The sequence below is a fragment of the Camellia sinensis genome, chromosome 5 (assembly GCF_055761805.1).
Source record: "Camellia sinensis isolate YWXY chromosome 5, ASM5576180v1, whole genome shotgun sequence".
In the NCBI taxonomy this organism is placed as follows: Eukaryota; Viridiplantae; Streptophyta; class Magnoliopsida; order Ericales; family Theaceae; genus Camellia; species Camellia sinensis.
Genome location: NC_138965.1, coordinates 189,868,948 through 189,884,057, shown reverse-complemented (window position 1 = coordinate 189,884,057; position 15,110 = coordinate 189,868,948). Strand labels below are relative to the sequence as shown.

At 34.6% G+C, this 15,110-nt stretch overlaps 1 protein-coding gene and 1 long non-coding RNA gene across 2 annotated transcripts; both read left to right on the top strand.

Moving 5' to 3' along the window:
• Positions 1–1,353: 1,353 nt before the first annotated feature.
• LOC145790305 (uncharacterized) lies at positions 1,354–1,897 on the top strand. Its single transcript, XR_014328987.1, has 2 exons — positions 1,354–1,590; positions 1,747–1,897. It is a non-coding gene; the product is annotated as an uncharacterized LOC145790305 (long non-coding RNA).
• A 3,034-nt stretch (positions 1,898–4,931) lies between these two features.
• Positions 4,932–15,110, top strand: LOC114279986 (glycosyltransferase BC10). The gene is made up of 2 exons (XM_028222293.2): positions 4,932–5,568; positions 14,222–15,110. The coding sequence occupies exons 1-2, from the start codon at positions 5,032–5,034 to the stop codon at positions 14,864–14,866; spliced, it is 1,182 nt and encodes a 393-aa protein (XP_028078094.2). The 5' UTR covers positions 4,932–5,031; the 3' UTR covers positions 14,867–15,110.

Genomic DNA, 15,110 nt, shown 5'->3' with positions numbered 1-15,110 from the left:
ATTATAGGCCTGGGTTCGTTCTTGACCAAACCACCCACCTAATGGGTCAAAGTCAACCCACCCTAGAACAAAAAAATTGACTCCGTCCATTTTGTAGCAACCTCGCCCAGACCCCTTGCGAGTTTGATGGATCATTTCATTTATTTTTTATAATCAAGTTTTGGATTAATTTACATATATCTCGATTAACATTAAAATCTTAAAATTACTAATTAGACAAACTTTCAGAACACCAGACAACTAAAGTTTAAAAGTTCCACCGTCACCAAACCTAGTAATCACCACTAGCTCAAATTTGGAAATAAATAAACACTATAAATGATATCAAACTCATTTATATAAAAATTGAACCCTTGATCTCACATTACAAAATGGTACAACATACTATTAGGTCAAAGGAGGCTTGGTTCACATTTTCAAAACTTACCACCTCAAAAGAATAAAAATGTTGATTGAAACTAAATTAGGTAAATTACACTGGCCTCCCTTGAAATTTAAAATAAATATATAAATTTCATAATTTTAATATAATTAGATAGACCTCTTTTTTAGTAAGATTAAAGAGATTAAAATTCATATAGATGGTATAAAGACATAATGATACACAATGTAAAATGTACATTTCAATGTAAATAAGATGACAATATCATTTTTTTTATTCATATTATTAACGAATTCTGATAAAAATGAGGTTAGGTCTCATTTGAGAATATGCTATTTTAGTAACTTTTTGACTTTTTAGTTAAAATATGAGATAAAAAAAACTAGTATGTTTAGAGTGACTTTTTGACTTTTTACGAAAAGATGTGCAAAAAAAAGTAGAGAGAAAAGAGAATCTTTGACTTTTTGGTATATGTTATAGGCTTTTTAGCTTTTTAGCTAAAATGTTAACTAGCCAAATGAGGCCTAAGTATTATATAAATTAAAACTTTAAGGGAATTTAATATAATTATGTCAAATTTGTGAGACTTACTTCATTTTTACTAAATCTTAGGAGACTTTTTGCCCAACTAATTTTAGCTATATATCTATATAATAAGGCAAGAGGGATTTTGAAAATGTATAAAATGTATGTGAGATACATTTCATTTAAATGGCTCAGATCAATTCTAATAAGCATCTATGGCTGAGATGATTTTCATTCCCTCCCAAACACTCTGTGCTCTCTCCCTCTCCCACCTACCCACATCTCCTCCCCCATTCCGTCTTCATCTCTGTCCCTCTCTGCTACACGTCTCCTCATTTCCTCTTTATCTCTCTCCTTCTCTGTTATTCTTCCAGAACCACCAAAAACACCTGCCTCCCCAACTTTCCTCTGTATCTAAAACTTTTTCTCTTTGTTTCACTTTTTTCAGGTTGATGATGATCTACGGATGGTGATCCAAGTTAGGCTTTGTTCCAATCAATCAGTGTATCTTCTTCAGCTATTACGAGGCAAAAAACTTCTACAAATCTTCGAGCGCTCTTTGATTTTCAAACCCACAATGCAACAAAGAAAGAGACAGAGAGAGAGAGAGAGAGAGACCTGATCGAGAGAAGCACGAGAGAAACCACGGGAATGAGGGATGTTGCGAGATGAATCTGAAACTGGTAGTTTACCAGTGAAATCGATAGCCCATCTTCGATTCATTGCCACTCATTTCCCATTATCCATTAAAAAACAACACTTTTTTTTTTTTATATTTTTTTTTATGTATCTGAAATTGGTAGTTTATAAATCTTTTTCTCTTCGTTTCACTCTTTCAGGTTGATGATGATCCAAGTTAGGTTATCTTCTTCAGCTATTAAGAGGCAAACAACTTCTACAAATCTTTGAGGGCTCTGATTCTCTCTCTCTCTTAGCAGCATTACAACGATGTATTTAGTATTTTTCTCAATAAAATATCTATTTTAAGCATCTCTCTGGTTTTTGTAACCCATGGTTTTCCAAAACCATTTTTGGGAGTGATTGGAGGGTTTTTTGAATTATTTTGAGTTGGTTTCCACATGGGCTTATGAAGATGAAGCAATGCCGGTTGATGCAAACTTGGTGGACTTAGACCGTGTTTGGTGGGTTATTATTTGAAAGGTGGTGTCTTGGTCCCAAGTTTAATTTAGTAAATGGGTGTTAGGCCGTGGGTTGTTGTATGGTGTTCAACCACAATTCTACTGAAGTGTTTAGTGGGTTGTTCAACCACTTTTTGTATAATTGTCCATATATTTATGATAGAGGGTACTTGGGGTACTTTGTTGATGTGGGGCTGTTTTAATTAGTTATTTTATTAGGTTTCCTTTTTTGGGTATGGGATTTGTTATATTACTAGGATATGTTCTTTTGTAAATGTGTAATATTTTGTTTTTAATTTATGACTTACCTAAAAAAAAATCTCTCCAATCAACTCTGAATGGGTTTTATTTTGAAATGTGTTTTGATTTATGAAAGGTTTTATTGAGTTTGGATTTGTATTTTTAAGATTTGGGTTTGGGTTTGTGATTTTTAATGTGTTTTAATGAATTTTCATTTTATTTGAAAAATAGATCTAATTTTTGTAATTTTTATTTACATCGTGCCTTCAGTGAGAAATAGGAGTGGGATTAACCATTTAAAATTTCACAAATATCCTTTGCATTATTATCAAATTTAGGATTATACCAACTAAAGAATAAATAGATTTTTACTCAATGTTATTTTTCTTTTCTTTTTTTATATTTTTTAAATATTAAAGAATCTAACTACCAAAATTTTTTTACTCAATGTTATTTTCACCTTCTTTTTTTTTTTTTTGGGTGCAAATATTAAAGAATCTAACTATGAATAAAATTTTACTCAATTATTTGTATTTAATATTACATGAGCCATATTATGAGGCTCATTCCAAGTTTTATAACAAATTTAGCAATAAACACAAGGGCAAAATAATCAATTAACCCATAGTCCTACGGGATTCATTTTGAGTGCTACTATTAGCACCCCATAAATTATTTGGACCCTCCAATTTTTAATTTTTTTTTTTTTTTTTTTTTTTTACAATAATAACCTCAAATAAAATTACTACAAAGAATATCATTAATTTTGGAACATAGATCTAAACATTATTTTTGAGGGAATATCATTAATTTAATAATTTTATTTTCAATTACATTTCAATTTAATAATGATATTTAGATCATATGCCCGTGCCTAAATTTATTCCCTCAAAAGTAAAAATATATCAATAGCATAATTTTATTGTAAAAATATATCATTATTTACATCGTGTTTTTAAAATATATCAATATATCAATTTTTTTTTGGTTTGGCCTAGGTGTGATATATCTTAAGGCACATATTATATTCTAATTCTAACGATAGCCAAATTTTTGTTTGGCCCAAGAGTGATACATCTTCAAGTTTTTTGGTGGAATTGAGGTCTTATCATCATTTCTGTTGGTGGAATTGGTCTTGCAATTTATGTGTTAAGCTTTATTAATCTGGGTTTGAGTTGTTTGAAGTGTGATAAAATTACCGGGTTTTGTTTGTGCATATCAACTCCAATTTTGTCATTTATGTTGCATTTGTGTTTTTGTTCATAAAAATTAATTCAAAAACTTGGCAGAAAGTTTGTAATCTCTAGGTTTGTGTTTATTTATGTGTGTCAGAATATGTATTTTATCTTTCAAGTTCTATTTTGCCCTTTTTTGATAAATTTCTTGACCCACAACAATGGTGGAAACAGTGTAGAGAACACCCTAAAAATTTCATGGTTATCATCTTCTCCATTTATTCATCAGATCCAAAGCTCACAGACCCGTGAGACTAAAGGAGGGGTGGATTCTGCGAATGTACTCTCAGTTTTTTTAATTTTTTTATTTTATTTTTTATTTTTACATAGTCATATTATTATTATTATTTTTGAATAGAGGATATTCACTCTCTTCAGCTACATTGCTGGATGGATGTTGTTGTGGTCCTTGCTTTATTGTTCCAATCCCTTGATCTAATTTCATGGTGTGTTCATCTGAGCAAACCAAATGGATAGTTTTATTTGATTTTTTTTAAAAAAATTTATCAGTTGTTCATAGCATTTTAGTGCACAAAACTCATTAATATTCTTTAATATGATGCTTGGGTTCTATTGGGAATTAAATTGTTCAATCTATTTTTAGTTTACAATTGTTTTTTCAAAAAATTTAATATTATCATCTATAACTTAAGGAAACAGAGAGTCTTCGTTTGAGAAGAGAGAGGAACGGGGGAATATCAGTCGGTGAGGGTGAGAGAGAGAGAGAGTTGAGAAGATTAATGTTTTACAGTCTTTGGGGGAGAGAGACTGAGGTAATAGAGAAGAGGAGAGAGAGTGGGTGAGAAAATTGAGTGATTGCAATTTGGGGGAAGTGCAATTTATCTTGGAAAGATTTTTTTTTATTAAAAATATAAAAAATGCTACACATTCTTAAAAAAAATACAACTTTATAACTCTCACTCACCTGTGATTGGTCCATATGATTGGTTTGCATCAATTTGGGAGTCATGGAGGTTTCTAATTTTGGGAGTTCCTGAAATTTATTTGGGTTACTAATAAATTGGTGTTTCATTTGAGTTTCATGTCTTCATTTAGGAATTTTTCTTCTTCCTGTGAATTCATTACCTACTCTTTAAAAAGAAAAGAAAAAAAAACAAAAACAATAAATTTGAATACATTCCTCTCTAATTTTTATTTATATTTTAATCTCATCATTAATTGTATCGTGCCTTCAGGCACGGGCATACACTAGTTTACAATATTAGACTCCTTTTACGTATTTATACGTAGGAAAATGATATATAAACTCACTTTCTAGGCCTATTTTGTGAATTTAATTTTTGAACTTGAATAGCAATATATCTTAACACTAATTTTATTTTGAAATTTTATTTTATAACATTAAATTAGATTAGTAACAACAATTTTAATAAAAATAATGCGGTCGTTTATTGTAGGTAGGAATCCCATAATATTTTATTGTAGAATTAATCATTATATTGTGATAATTAAGAACATCATCTAATCTCTCTCTCTCTCTCTCTAAACAATGAAGAAGAATCAACACCAAAAACCACCAGCCTCGGCTGCTAATCTCCTTTCTTATTTCATCTTCTTTGCCTGTGGCATAACCTCTGGGATTTTACTAAGCTGCTATCTCAAGGACTTGTCACTGAATCTACTAATCACCCACTTCTCTATCTCTCATTCACCATTAATTCTTCCACCACCACCAGCTACCCAACCACCACCACCTACTCCTCCTCCATCAGCCACCAAAACTTCCAAAACCAATATTAGATCATCAGAATATCAAAAGCCCACACATGTCACGCACGATATGAGCGACGAAGAATTGCTATGGAGGGCCTCGATGACTCCCAAAATTCGTAAATTCCCATTCAAAAGGGTTCCAAAGGTTGCCTTCATGTTCTTGACAAGAGGGCCAGTTTTGTTAGCGCCTCTTTGGGAGTTGTTCTTCAATGGCCATGAAGGATTCTACTCAATTTACGTGCACTCCGATCCATCTTTCAACCAATCCGAGCCTGAAAATTCAGTTTTCCATGGCCGGAGAATTCCCAGTAAGGTCAGTTTTTTTAGTCTAATTTTTCATATTAAACTTGTGCTTTTTTTTTCTCTCTCTTTTACTTTAATTTTATATAGGTGGATTATTAAAAAAAATTATTTGCTTGTTTATTCATTATTTGGGGCTTTCATTGATGTTTTAATTTCAAAAATATAGATGATGAAAGCTAGGTTGACGCTAGGGAAGATTATCGGAGGAAAAAATATTTCATTACTCTTGAATATAATTTTCTTTCAAAACAAACACAGTATAACATGTAAGAAAATATGATTTCACCTTCACCTTTTACTCCATGAACTTGATATATAATGCATCTAAATAGGGCTGAACTGCCCTAATGGCACTTCTTCTTTTTTTATTAGCGAAAATGGAAATTTTATTGATAAAACTCAATATACAAAGCCTCCGTTTGGAAAGTGAGTTGGTTTTTTAATTTTTTTTTATTATTAACTTTTTTGTAATAGAAAGAATATAATGATTGTAAATTAAATGTGATATTTTGTCTTATTAAACTAAAAATTTATTTTATTTTTTGTGACTAAAATAATTAAAAAAATCCCAACCAAGGCTTCCCAAACAAAGCCAAAGAATACTGAAATAAATATCAATAAAAGAAAAATAAGTAAAAGTATCAACGAAAAACTAATCTATCGAAAAGAAAGTGCAATCATCTATCAGCGCTACACCAAAAATTGACGAGAAATCAGTACAAACAAAAATGCAAAATCCCAACAACCTAAATAAAGATTGAACAATGGTAGAGGGCCTAAATTCTGTGGCTCAAATGGCCAAAACGACGTCGTTTTGAGTACAAAACAACATCAAAATGGCCAAAACGACGTTTTGGCCATTTTAGCCACATAATTAGGGCCCCCAAACATTTTTCATAAAGATTAACCAACGCAAACAAAAACAATCACAGCCGGTGGGGTTTACAAAAGAACTACAAAACAAACACTGCGCTAATGGCACTTAAGGCATTATCAAATTCCAAACATGCGTTAGTTAATTGAGATTAAATTTATAAATTAGTTAAAAATTCTTAACATATAACATGTTGCTTTTATTATTTTTGGAAAATGAGAATTTTATCTCCAATTTTATGGGATTAGATTGTGAGTCCCCATGCTATTTGAGAGATTAGCAGTCCACTTGGATAAAAAGGGGGGGAGGAAATAAATATAATTTTAAAAACAAATTGTGTGGGTGATTTTCTGACCACACTGCTCGCTTAGTAATCAGCTAGAGAGCACCGGCAGAATAGATGGCACTTGGCTGACCTGCAACAGAAAGAGAAGATTCCGGCGGTGGTTCGTCCACCCGGAGGCACTCCGACGATCAAGTTAGTATATCTCTCAAAGATAAATCAAGTGCTAAACTCACAAGTTTGAGTATCGAAAGCATACCTTAGACCCATTAGGGTGTCTCTCTTTTATAGCCAATACAATCCTAGTCCCAATAGGAGCCTGACCCTAAGGCCATGTTTGTTTGGGCGGACTGGATTAGCATTCCCATGACTAATAGTCCTAGGACTACGAATTCGTTGGATTATGTATCCTATCTTAACTAATAGTCAAGTTTCAAATAATTAGTCCGTACTTTAATTGTTTAACCAAATATCGGATTAATAATTTTATTGGACTATTAGTCCAATCCCAAGCTCATGTCCACCCAAACAAACATTAGGATTACTGCCAATTTGGGACTCCCAGTGGGATTGGGATAAACTCTCTAAGAGTCTTATTTTAATACAAATTGAAGTCTTGTCTTATTCTAGGATTCTTGTCCATATCTAGGTTGAGTTCCCTCTTTATTTTAGGATTCTTGTCCTTTATCCGCTTATTTCAGATTCCGATATCTTCGGAGATAACCTCGGCGTCACGACCAAGACACGTGACACCTCGGCTGACACGTCGGCGTCACCTTGCCACGTGTTGATACTCAGAAAATATATTCCCATACAAATCATTCATTATTTTTAAGATAAATGTGATATAGTATGTGATTACAATTATCTGATAATTTTTTTTAACCAATAATCTTCTCAAAAGACTTTACAAAATAAATGTTCTGACTTGATCCCTTGATAATTACACGGCATTCGATTGAACCATTAGAGACAATCCTGATTCTATAAGATTCTAACTCTTTGAACAGATCTACCATGTTTACCGATACATCACATGCTTCCATTAACTACGTGACAATTACCATTTGTAAAAGTTTACTCGGGAATGCTTCATTGTTGAATTCACCCCATGTGAAGGGGAAATTGTCTTGTGAACACACCTTGGTTGGTCAACAAGGAAGTAGGCTACCAACCATGTCAAAGAAGGAGGCTGCCGAAGTCAAGCATGGAGGCTACCCAATGGCACTCCCACCTACTCCAAGGTGTATAAAATGGAATGGTGATGGTGAGTTGTAGACAAGGCAAATGGCAAAACACATTGCTGAGAGAAAGGCACAAAACAGAGAGAGCTAGTGAGAGCTATTTTCTGTTTGTCAGAGAGTGTGAGTGAGTGTGTTATATAGAGAGACAGTGAGTTGAGAGTGTGTAATCTCCTCCATTTGTTGATATATAACAACATCGCTCCCGTGGACGTAGGCCGGTTTGCCGAACCACGTTAAAACTCTTGTGTTTTTGCTTGTGAGTGTCCCCTGGTGTGCCCACGATCCGCAACAATTGGTATCAGAGCCCGGGTGGAGAAAAATCGAGTTTTTTCCGAAAGTGTCCAGATTTCGAAGTGGTCGAAATCCACTTTTGAGCATACCAGGAGGAAGGCCAGGAGGAGAGGAGTCCAAAACTTCAAACCACAGGCCAATCGGAGGTGTAACGCGCCGCCACGCGCCACCTGAATATCGCGAGTGAAGACCACTCGCACACACGCGCCCCACGCGCCGACGAAGGAAGAAGACGAGTGGGGGCGCGCGTGAAGCTGACGTCAGGCTGACGTCATCCTGAGCCGAGCCGAGCCGAGCTGTCGAGCCGTTGACCGCGCCGCTGACCAGGCCGAGCCGTGCCGGAGCCGCGCCGCCAGCCAAGCCGCGCCGCTGAGCCGCCGTTGACCGCGGTCCTGCGCCGTTGACCGAGCCGTTGACCTGCCAATCCGGAGGAATTATCTGGTGCTTCTCAGGCGCACCAGATTCAGCAAATCTGAACCGTTGAAACTGTTTTGGCTAGATCTAGGCCATTCGGAGTCCGTTTTTGGCGATCCAATAGTGAGTTCCAACTATTTGGAGTATTCCGGACACATCCGTACGGTTAGTTTTTGAATCGGAGGCATTCAAACTCTTTTGGCTAGATCTAGGCCATTCGGAGTCCGTTTTTTGGCGACCCAATAGTGCGTTCCAACTATTTGAAATATTCCGGACCCATCCGTACGGTCAGATTCTTACATCGAAATTTCTTTAAAAAGGGAAGAAATTTACAATGGCAGGAAAAGGCGCAAGTTTCATGATTGAGCCTTTTAATGGTAGTAATGACTTTACCCTGTGGCAGCAAAGGGTGAAAAACATTTTAACACGAGAAGGTCTGGTGAAAGCTCTTCTCAAAAAGTCCAACAAACCGGAAGACATAAAGGATGACAAGTGGGAGGAGTTGAGGGAATTGGCAAACAGTACAATTCAGTTGTATCTCGGGAACAACACACTCCGAGAAGTCATCAGTGAAGTAGATCCGGCGGAGCTATGGGCAAAGTTAGAGATGAGGTACAAGTCAAAATCTTTGACAAACCGGTTATCTCTAAAGAGGCAGCTATATACACTTAGAATGCCAGAAGGTGCGAACCTCACAGAACATCTGGACGAGTTCAATAGGATCACAATGGAATTGGACACCATTGGAGACAAGACCCAGGAGGAAGATAGGGCTATGATCTTGCTGGTCTCTCTACCTGCATCATATGAGCATCTCAGGACAACTCTATTGTACGGGAAGGATGCTCTTGGACTGGATGAGGTGATTGCTACGCTCATTTCTCATGAGTCGATGAAGAAACAGGAAGGTAGCAGTAGCAAACACCCAGAAGGAAATGCCATGGTTGCCTCAGAAAATGAGCAAGGCAGAGGTAGGTCCAATGATAGACGGGGTAGATCCAAATCAAGAGGACGTTCGCAATCAAGGTCAGGCTTCAGGAGAAAGTGTTATTACTGTGATCAGGAGGATCACCTCATAAAAGACTGTGCAAAGCTCAAGGAGGACAAAGCACAAAAGGAACAGGCGAGCTCATCAAATGTCGCTGCTGCAGTAAATGCTAAGGATGAGTATGCATTTACAGTTTCGTCGAGTATGACGAAACCTGACTGGATCTTAGATTCCGGAAGCACATATCATATATGCATGGATAAGAAACTTTTTTCTACCTACCAAGCCAAGGATGGAGGTATTGTTCGAGTGGCTAACAACACTGTGAGTAAGATTGTTGGCATGGGAACAGTACGGCTGAGAATGGAAGATGGAAAAATTTTCACGTTGGATGGAGTCCGACACGTGCCAAGACTGAAGAAGAATCTAATTTCCTTAAGTATGCTAGACATGAAAGGTTATAGCTTCACATCTAGCAAAGGAAATCTCAAAGTCATCCATGGAGATACGGTGATGCTACATGGACGACTGGAGGGGAATCTGTACAGGCTTGTGGAGAAGGTTGTGACAGACGGAGCTACTGTCACTTACCGGGCAAGACGTACAAGACATGCACAGAAGAGACATAGGGCCCAGCAGACATGGCAACCAAAGTGTACAAGAACGCATGGAGGCAGTTCGGAGGTGCACAAGACGGAGCCATTGCGGCCAATTTTAAAGACAGCTCAGAGCAAAGAGACCAAGACAGCAAAGCATGTCCCAGGAAAGAAAGTTTCTTTTGCTCTTGAATTAGAGACATATTGGGATCTCTCCAAGACTGGATGGAAGGGAGAGATGCCGTCCCAAAGAGTTGCAAAGTAAGCTTTGCATGGCACCCCAGTGAGGGGGTGCCGGGCACTCCAGGCAAGGGGGTGCAAGCATCTCAGTGAAGAGATGCAGACTTTGTTGAATTTGGGCGTGACAAGATTAGCAGCAGTGTGTGCAGTGGATCACCTCACATGGGTTGAGGGGGTGATTTGTTGAATTCACCCCATGTGAAGGGGAAATTGTCTTGTGAACACACCTTGGTTGGTCAACAAGGAAGTAGGCTACCAACCATGTCAAAGAAGGAGGCTGCCGAAGTCAAGCATGGAGGCTACCCAATGGCACTCCCACCTACTCCAAGGTGTATAAAATGGAATGGTGATGGTGAGTTGTAGACAAGGCAAATGGCAAAACACATTGCTGAGAGAAAGGCACAAAACAGAGAGAGCTAGTGAGAGCTATTTTCTGTTTGTCAGAGAGTGTGAGTGAGTGTGTTATATAGAGAGACAGTGAGTTGAGAGTGTGTAATCTCCTCCATTTGTTGATATATAACAACATCGCTCCCGTGGACGTAGGCCGGTTTGCCGAACCACGTTAAAACTCTTGTGTTTTTGCTTGTGAGTGTCCCCTGGTGTGCCCACGATCCGCAACATTCATAACTGGTCACTATTAAGACTGCAATAATGGGAAAATTAAAAAATTGATGGAACAACAATTAACAAATAAAAATGTCTACTCATAGAAAATTATTTTCAAGACTGCAATAAATAATGAGAAAACTAAACAATTGATGGAACAACAATCAACAGACAAAAAAGTCTACTCACAGAAAATTATTTTCACGACTGCAATAATGGGAAAACTAAAAAATTGAGGGAACAATTAACAAATAAAAAAGCCTACCCACAGAAAATTATTTTCTTAATAACTTGTGTCAAGTGATGAAAGAATAATGCTATTAATTAATGTACTAATTAGTATATTAATAGATAATGTGGTATAATTTTAGAAATTTTAAATATTTATAATTTGTATAATAGGTGGGATTAATCATAATAGCATAATATTAGTTAATATACTAGTGTGTATATTAATTGGTACATGTAACATTCCTGACAATGAAATTGCAACTGGATACCGAAATTCAACACGTCATCGTATTTGAGTGGGTTGGCCCTTTTTGACCTTTCATTATATAATTGCATATATGGTTTACATAACATGAAAAATTTATCTAAAATTTTATGCTAAAAGTAAATATGTAATATAAATTTAAAGTTAATACTAGAATATAGATTTTTTTTTTTTTGGAGACTTATTTATAAGTGTTATTTCAGACACTTATACTATGTTAAGTCCTGTGTAATTTCTTATAGAATTTCAATTCCTATTTAGATAGGAATGTATTTCACAAGATCCTATGAGTTATAAATAAATGGTATTAATATACTATTATACAATATAATGGCAAAATCATATATAAGAAATTGAATGTTACCATAAATCATATCTATATAAATGTGAATTTCAAAATAAATGAACAAGTAACATTTTCACATTTAGTTTAAAAAATAAAAAACTTAGTAAGTTTGCAAAACGTAACGTATTTATGTAGATGTTACGTTACGTTACGTCTATGTAAGTGTCACGTTACGTTACATTTATGTAGGTGTCACGTTACATTACGTTTATGTAATGTCTCATCTAATATGGCCACATTACGTTATGTTATGTTTATGTAGGTGTCACGTTACGTTTCGCAAACTTAATCTATGGTAACATTCAATTTCCTATATATGGTTTTACTATTATTTATGATATTAACAACTAATATTGAGGGTAAATGTGTCAATAAACTTTACTTGGAAATATAAATTTTTTAGTAGGACCATATGTCGCATAAGTCTCCCTAACAAGACTAACAAATAATTTTCCCTTTTTTTTTCCTAAATCATTTTCTGAATAATTTTTTTCTAAATTTATAATATTGTTGTATCGTTTACCAGGAGATTATAGAATGGAATAATTGAAAACGTATACAATTGGAACACGATCTATCTAACAACGAAAGGTCCACGCGCGAAGGGCATTGGCTTCTTAACCACCACGTCGCTCATAAAATATTATTCAACTCAAGCCTATCCTCTTTTGGCCTTTTTCTTGTTTTTTTTTTGGAAATAGGAGTTACATTGAGCAAATTACAATTTTATTTCTCATTTTGAGTCATTTTAATTCTAAATATTTTTATTTGGTCAATTTAGTAATTTTTTCGTATTTAGTGAGCTTTTTTATTTTTTAAAATTTTTTTAAGTTGTACTTGATTAGACCAACCACAAAAGTCAAAAAATAAAAAATAAAAAAAAATTGAAAAAAAGTCCACTAAAGGTAAAAAGTCATGAGCAGTTGGTTTTTTGGCCTTTTTTTTTTTTTTTTTTTTTTTGGTCTTTGATAAACTTTTTTTGATTTTTTTTTTTTAAACTTTCAGATTCATCTACACGAACAAGAAAATATAAATAAATAAAAAAATTGACACAAATTTTTAAAAAAATATTAAAGACAACAAATTAAAAAATATATATATGAAACTTTTTTATCTGAATGCGAAACGACTCCTTACAATGGTCTCCATGTTTGACACCATCAGCATTCATTGTCAAAGTTAGGAGCATTTTTTAAAAAATACACTTAGATTCTGTTAAAAAAATTATCTTTTGATAAATTGACACAATTGAAATATTACTTACAAAAATGATCCAAGGTTCCTATGCTGAGTAAAGGTGTAATTAAACTCTTCTTCTTTTTTTTTTAAGATGCAATTTTTAATTATAAAATACTCAAGATTCTAACAATGAATAATGGTAGGCCGAGGCATGATGACCACTTTAACATACATTTAATACTTTGAGGATAAAATTAACACAATTGATATGTTGGAGATCAAAATGACGAAAAGTGCCAATGAAGCATGGACACAAGTACTGATACCAGTACAAGTGTTAGAAATCTGTAACATCTAATTAAGATTGGTGAAACACGAAATATAAAAAAAAACAAACATACAAGAAAAATAAATTACACACATATGACAAACACCAAAATTTATGTAATTTATCCAAAATTATAATTATGTCTATGACTGTTATGATTTTTACTATGATAAAAAATGTTACAAAAGATTGCAGAGATAGCTGCCTCCCTTCAATTATAAACACATAAAAATTATGACAACTTGTTACAAGTATGGAAATACTAGAATACCTCCGCTCCAAATCCACATTTATTAGGATGCACACTATCCTCCTCATAACGAATTCACTATGGTACAATAAAATGACAACACTTAAAATAAGATACGGATAAAAAAAAATATTTTTATAATTCGTTAAGGTAAGGTACAAATTTAATACTAACAATTATGTCTATACAGATGGTGTAATGCTATTAGAGAGAACCCTAAGTTCTTTGAGGCTTAAAAATTTCTAGAAATGCCTTTCATTTGTTTTATTTGATAATAGACACAACCTAAATTTATTTTGGTGTCTTACATTTTTAAAAGGGTCATGCTAATAATCTTTTAATGGATATTCATTAAAGATCAAATAATGTTAAAAAAATAACAATGATATATTTTACTCTTTATTTATATTTATATAGGCAGCAGGAGGGTGTGTTGGTAATAACGTTGGCATATAAATTCATCACTCATGTGCTTGACTATATAGTCTATACATATTACATCTTATAGAATTCTCATGTATAATGCAGAAAGTGCAATGGGGAAGTGTTAGCATGGTGGAAGCAGAGCGTCGCTTACTAGCCAATGCTCTTCTTGACTTTTCCAACCAACAATTTGTTCTCCTCTCTGAATCATGTATCCCTCTCTTCAACTTCTTTACCATTTACTCTTATCTAATATACTCTTCCAAAAACTTTGTAGAATCCTTTGATCTACCCGGCCTGGCTGGCCGTGGCCGGTATCGCCATCAAATGAGTCCCACCATCACAATCCAACAATGGAAAAAAGGAGCTCAATGGTTCGAAATGGATCGAGATATAGCTATTGAGGTTGTATCAGACACAAAATATTTTCCACTATTTCAAAAGCATTGCAAGAGGTCATGTTGTGCCGATGAGCATTACTTGCCAACGTTTGTGAGTATAAGATTTTCGGAGAGGAATTCAAATAGAAGTTTGACTTGGGTTGACTGGTCAAAGCGAGGTATACACCCAGCTAAGTTTGTGAGAACAGATGTGACTATTGAGGTTTTGGAGAAAATGAGGAGTGGAAGGAAATGTGAGTACAATGGGAATATCACCAATGTTTGTTTCTTATTTGCAAGGAAAGTCACACCTACTGCATTGGGTAGGTTGATGAGGTTTGCACCAAAGGTTATGCAATTCAACCCATAAGATTAGAAATGTCATGATGTTAGGGACTAAAGAATATAAAAAGATTAAAAAAAGTAATGAGTGGTTTAAATATGAACTTTTGTATAGTATAGAGCCCACACTCACAGACTACTTTCTTTTAGTATTTTTTTTATGTTTGATTTCTTAGTCGGTTAAAACAACATATACATATCATCATTTATTTGTAATGATCATAGGGTGAAACAAAAAATGGTTGCAAATAATTTCATTTTGTTTTCTCAAA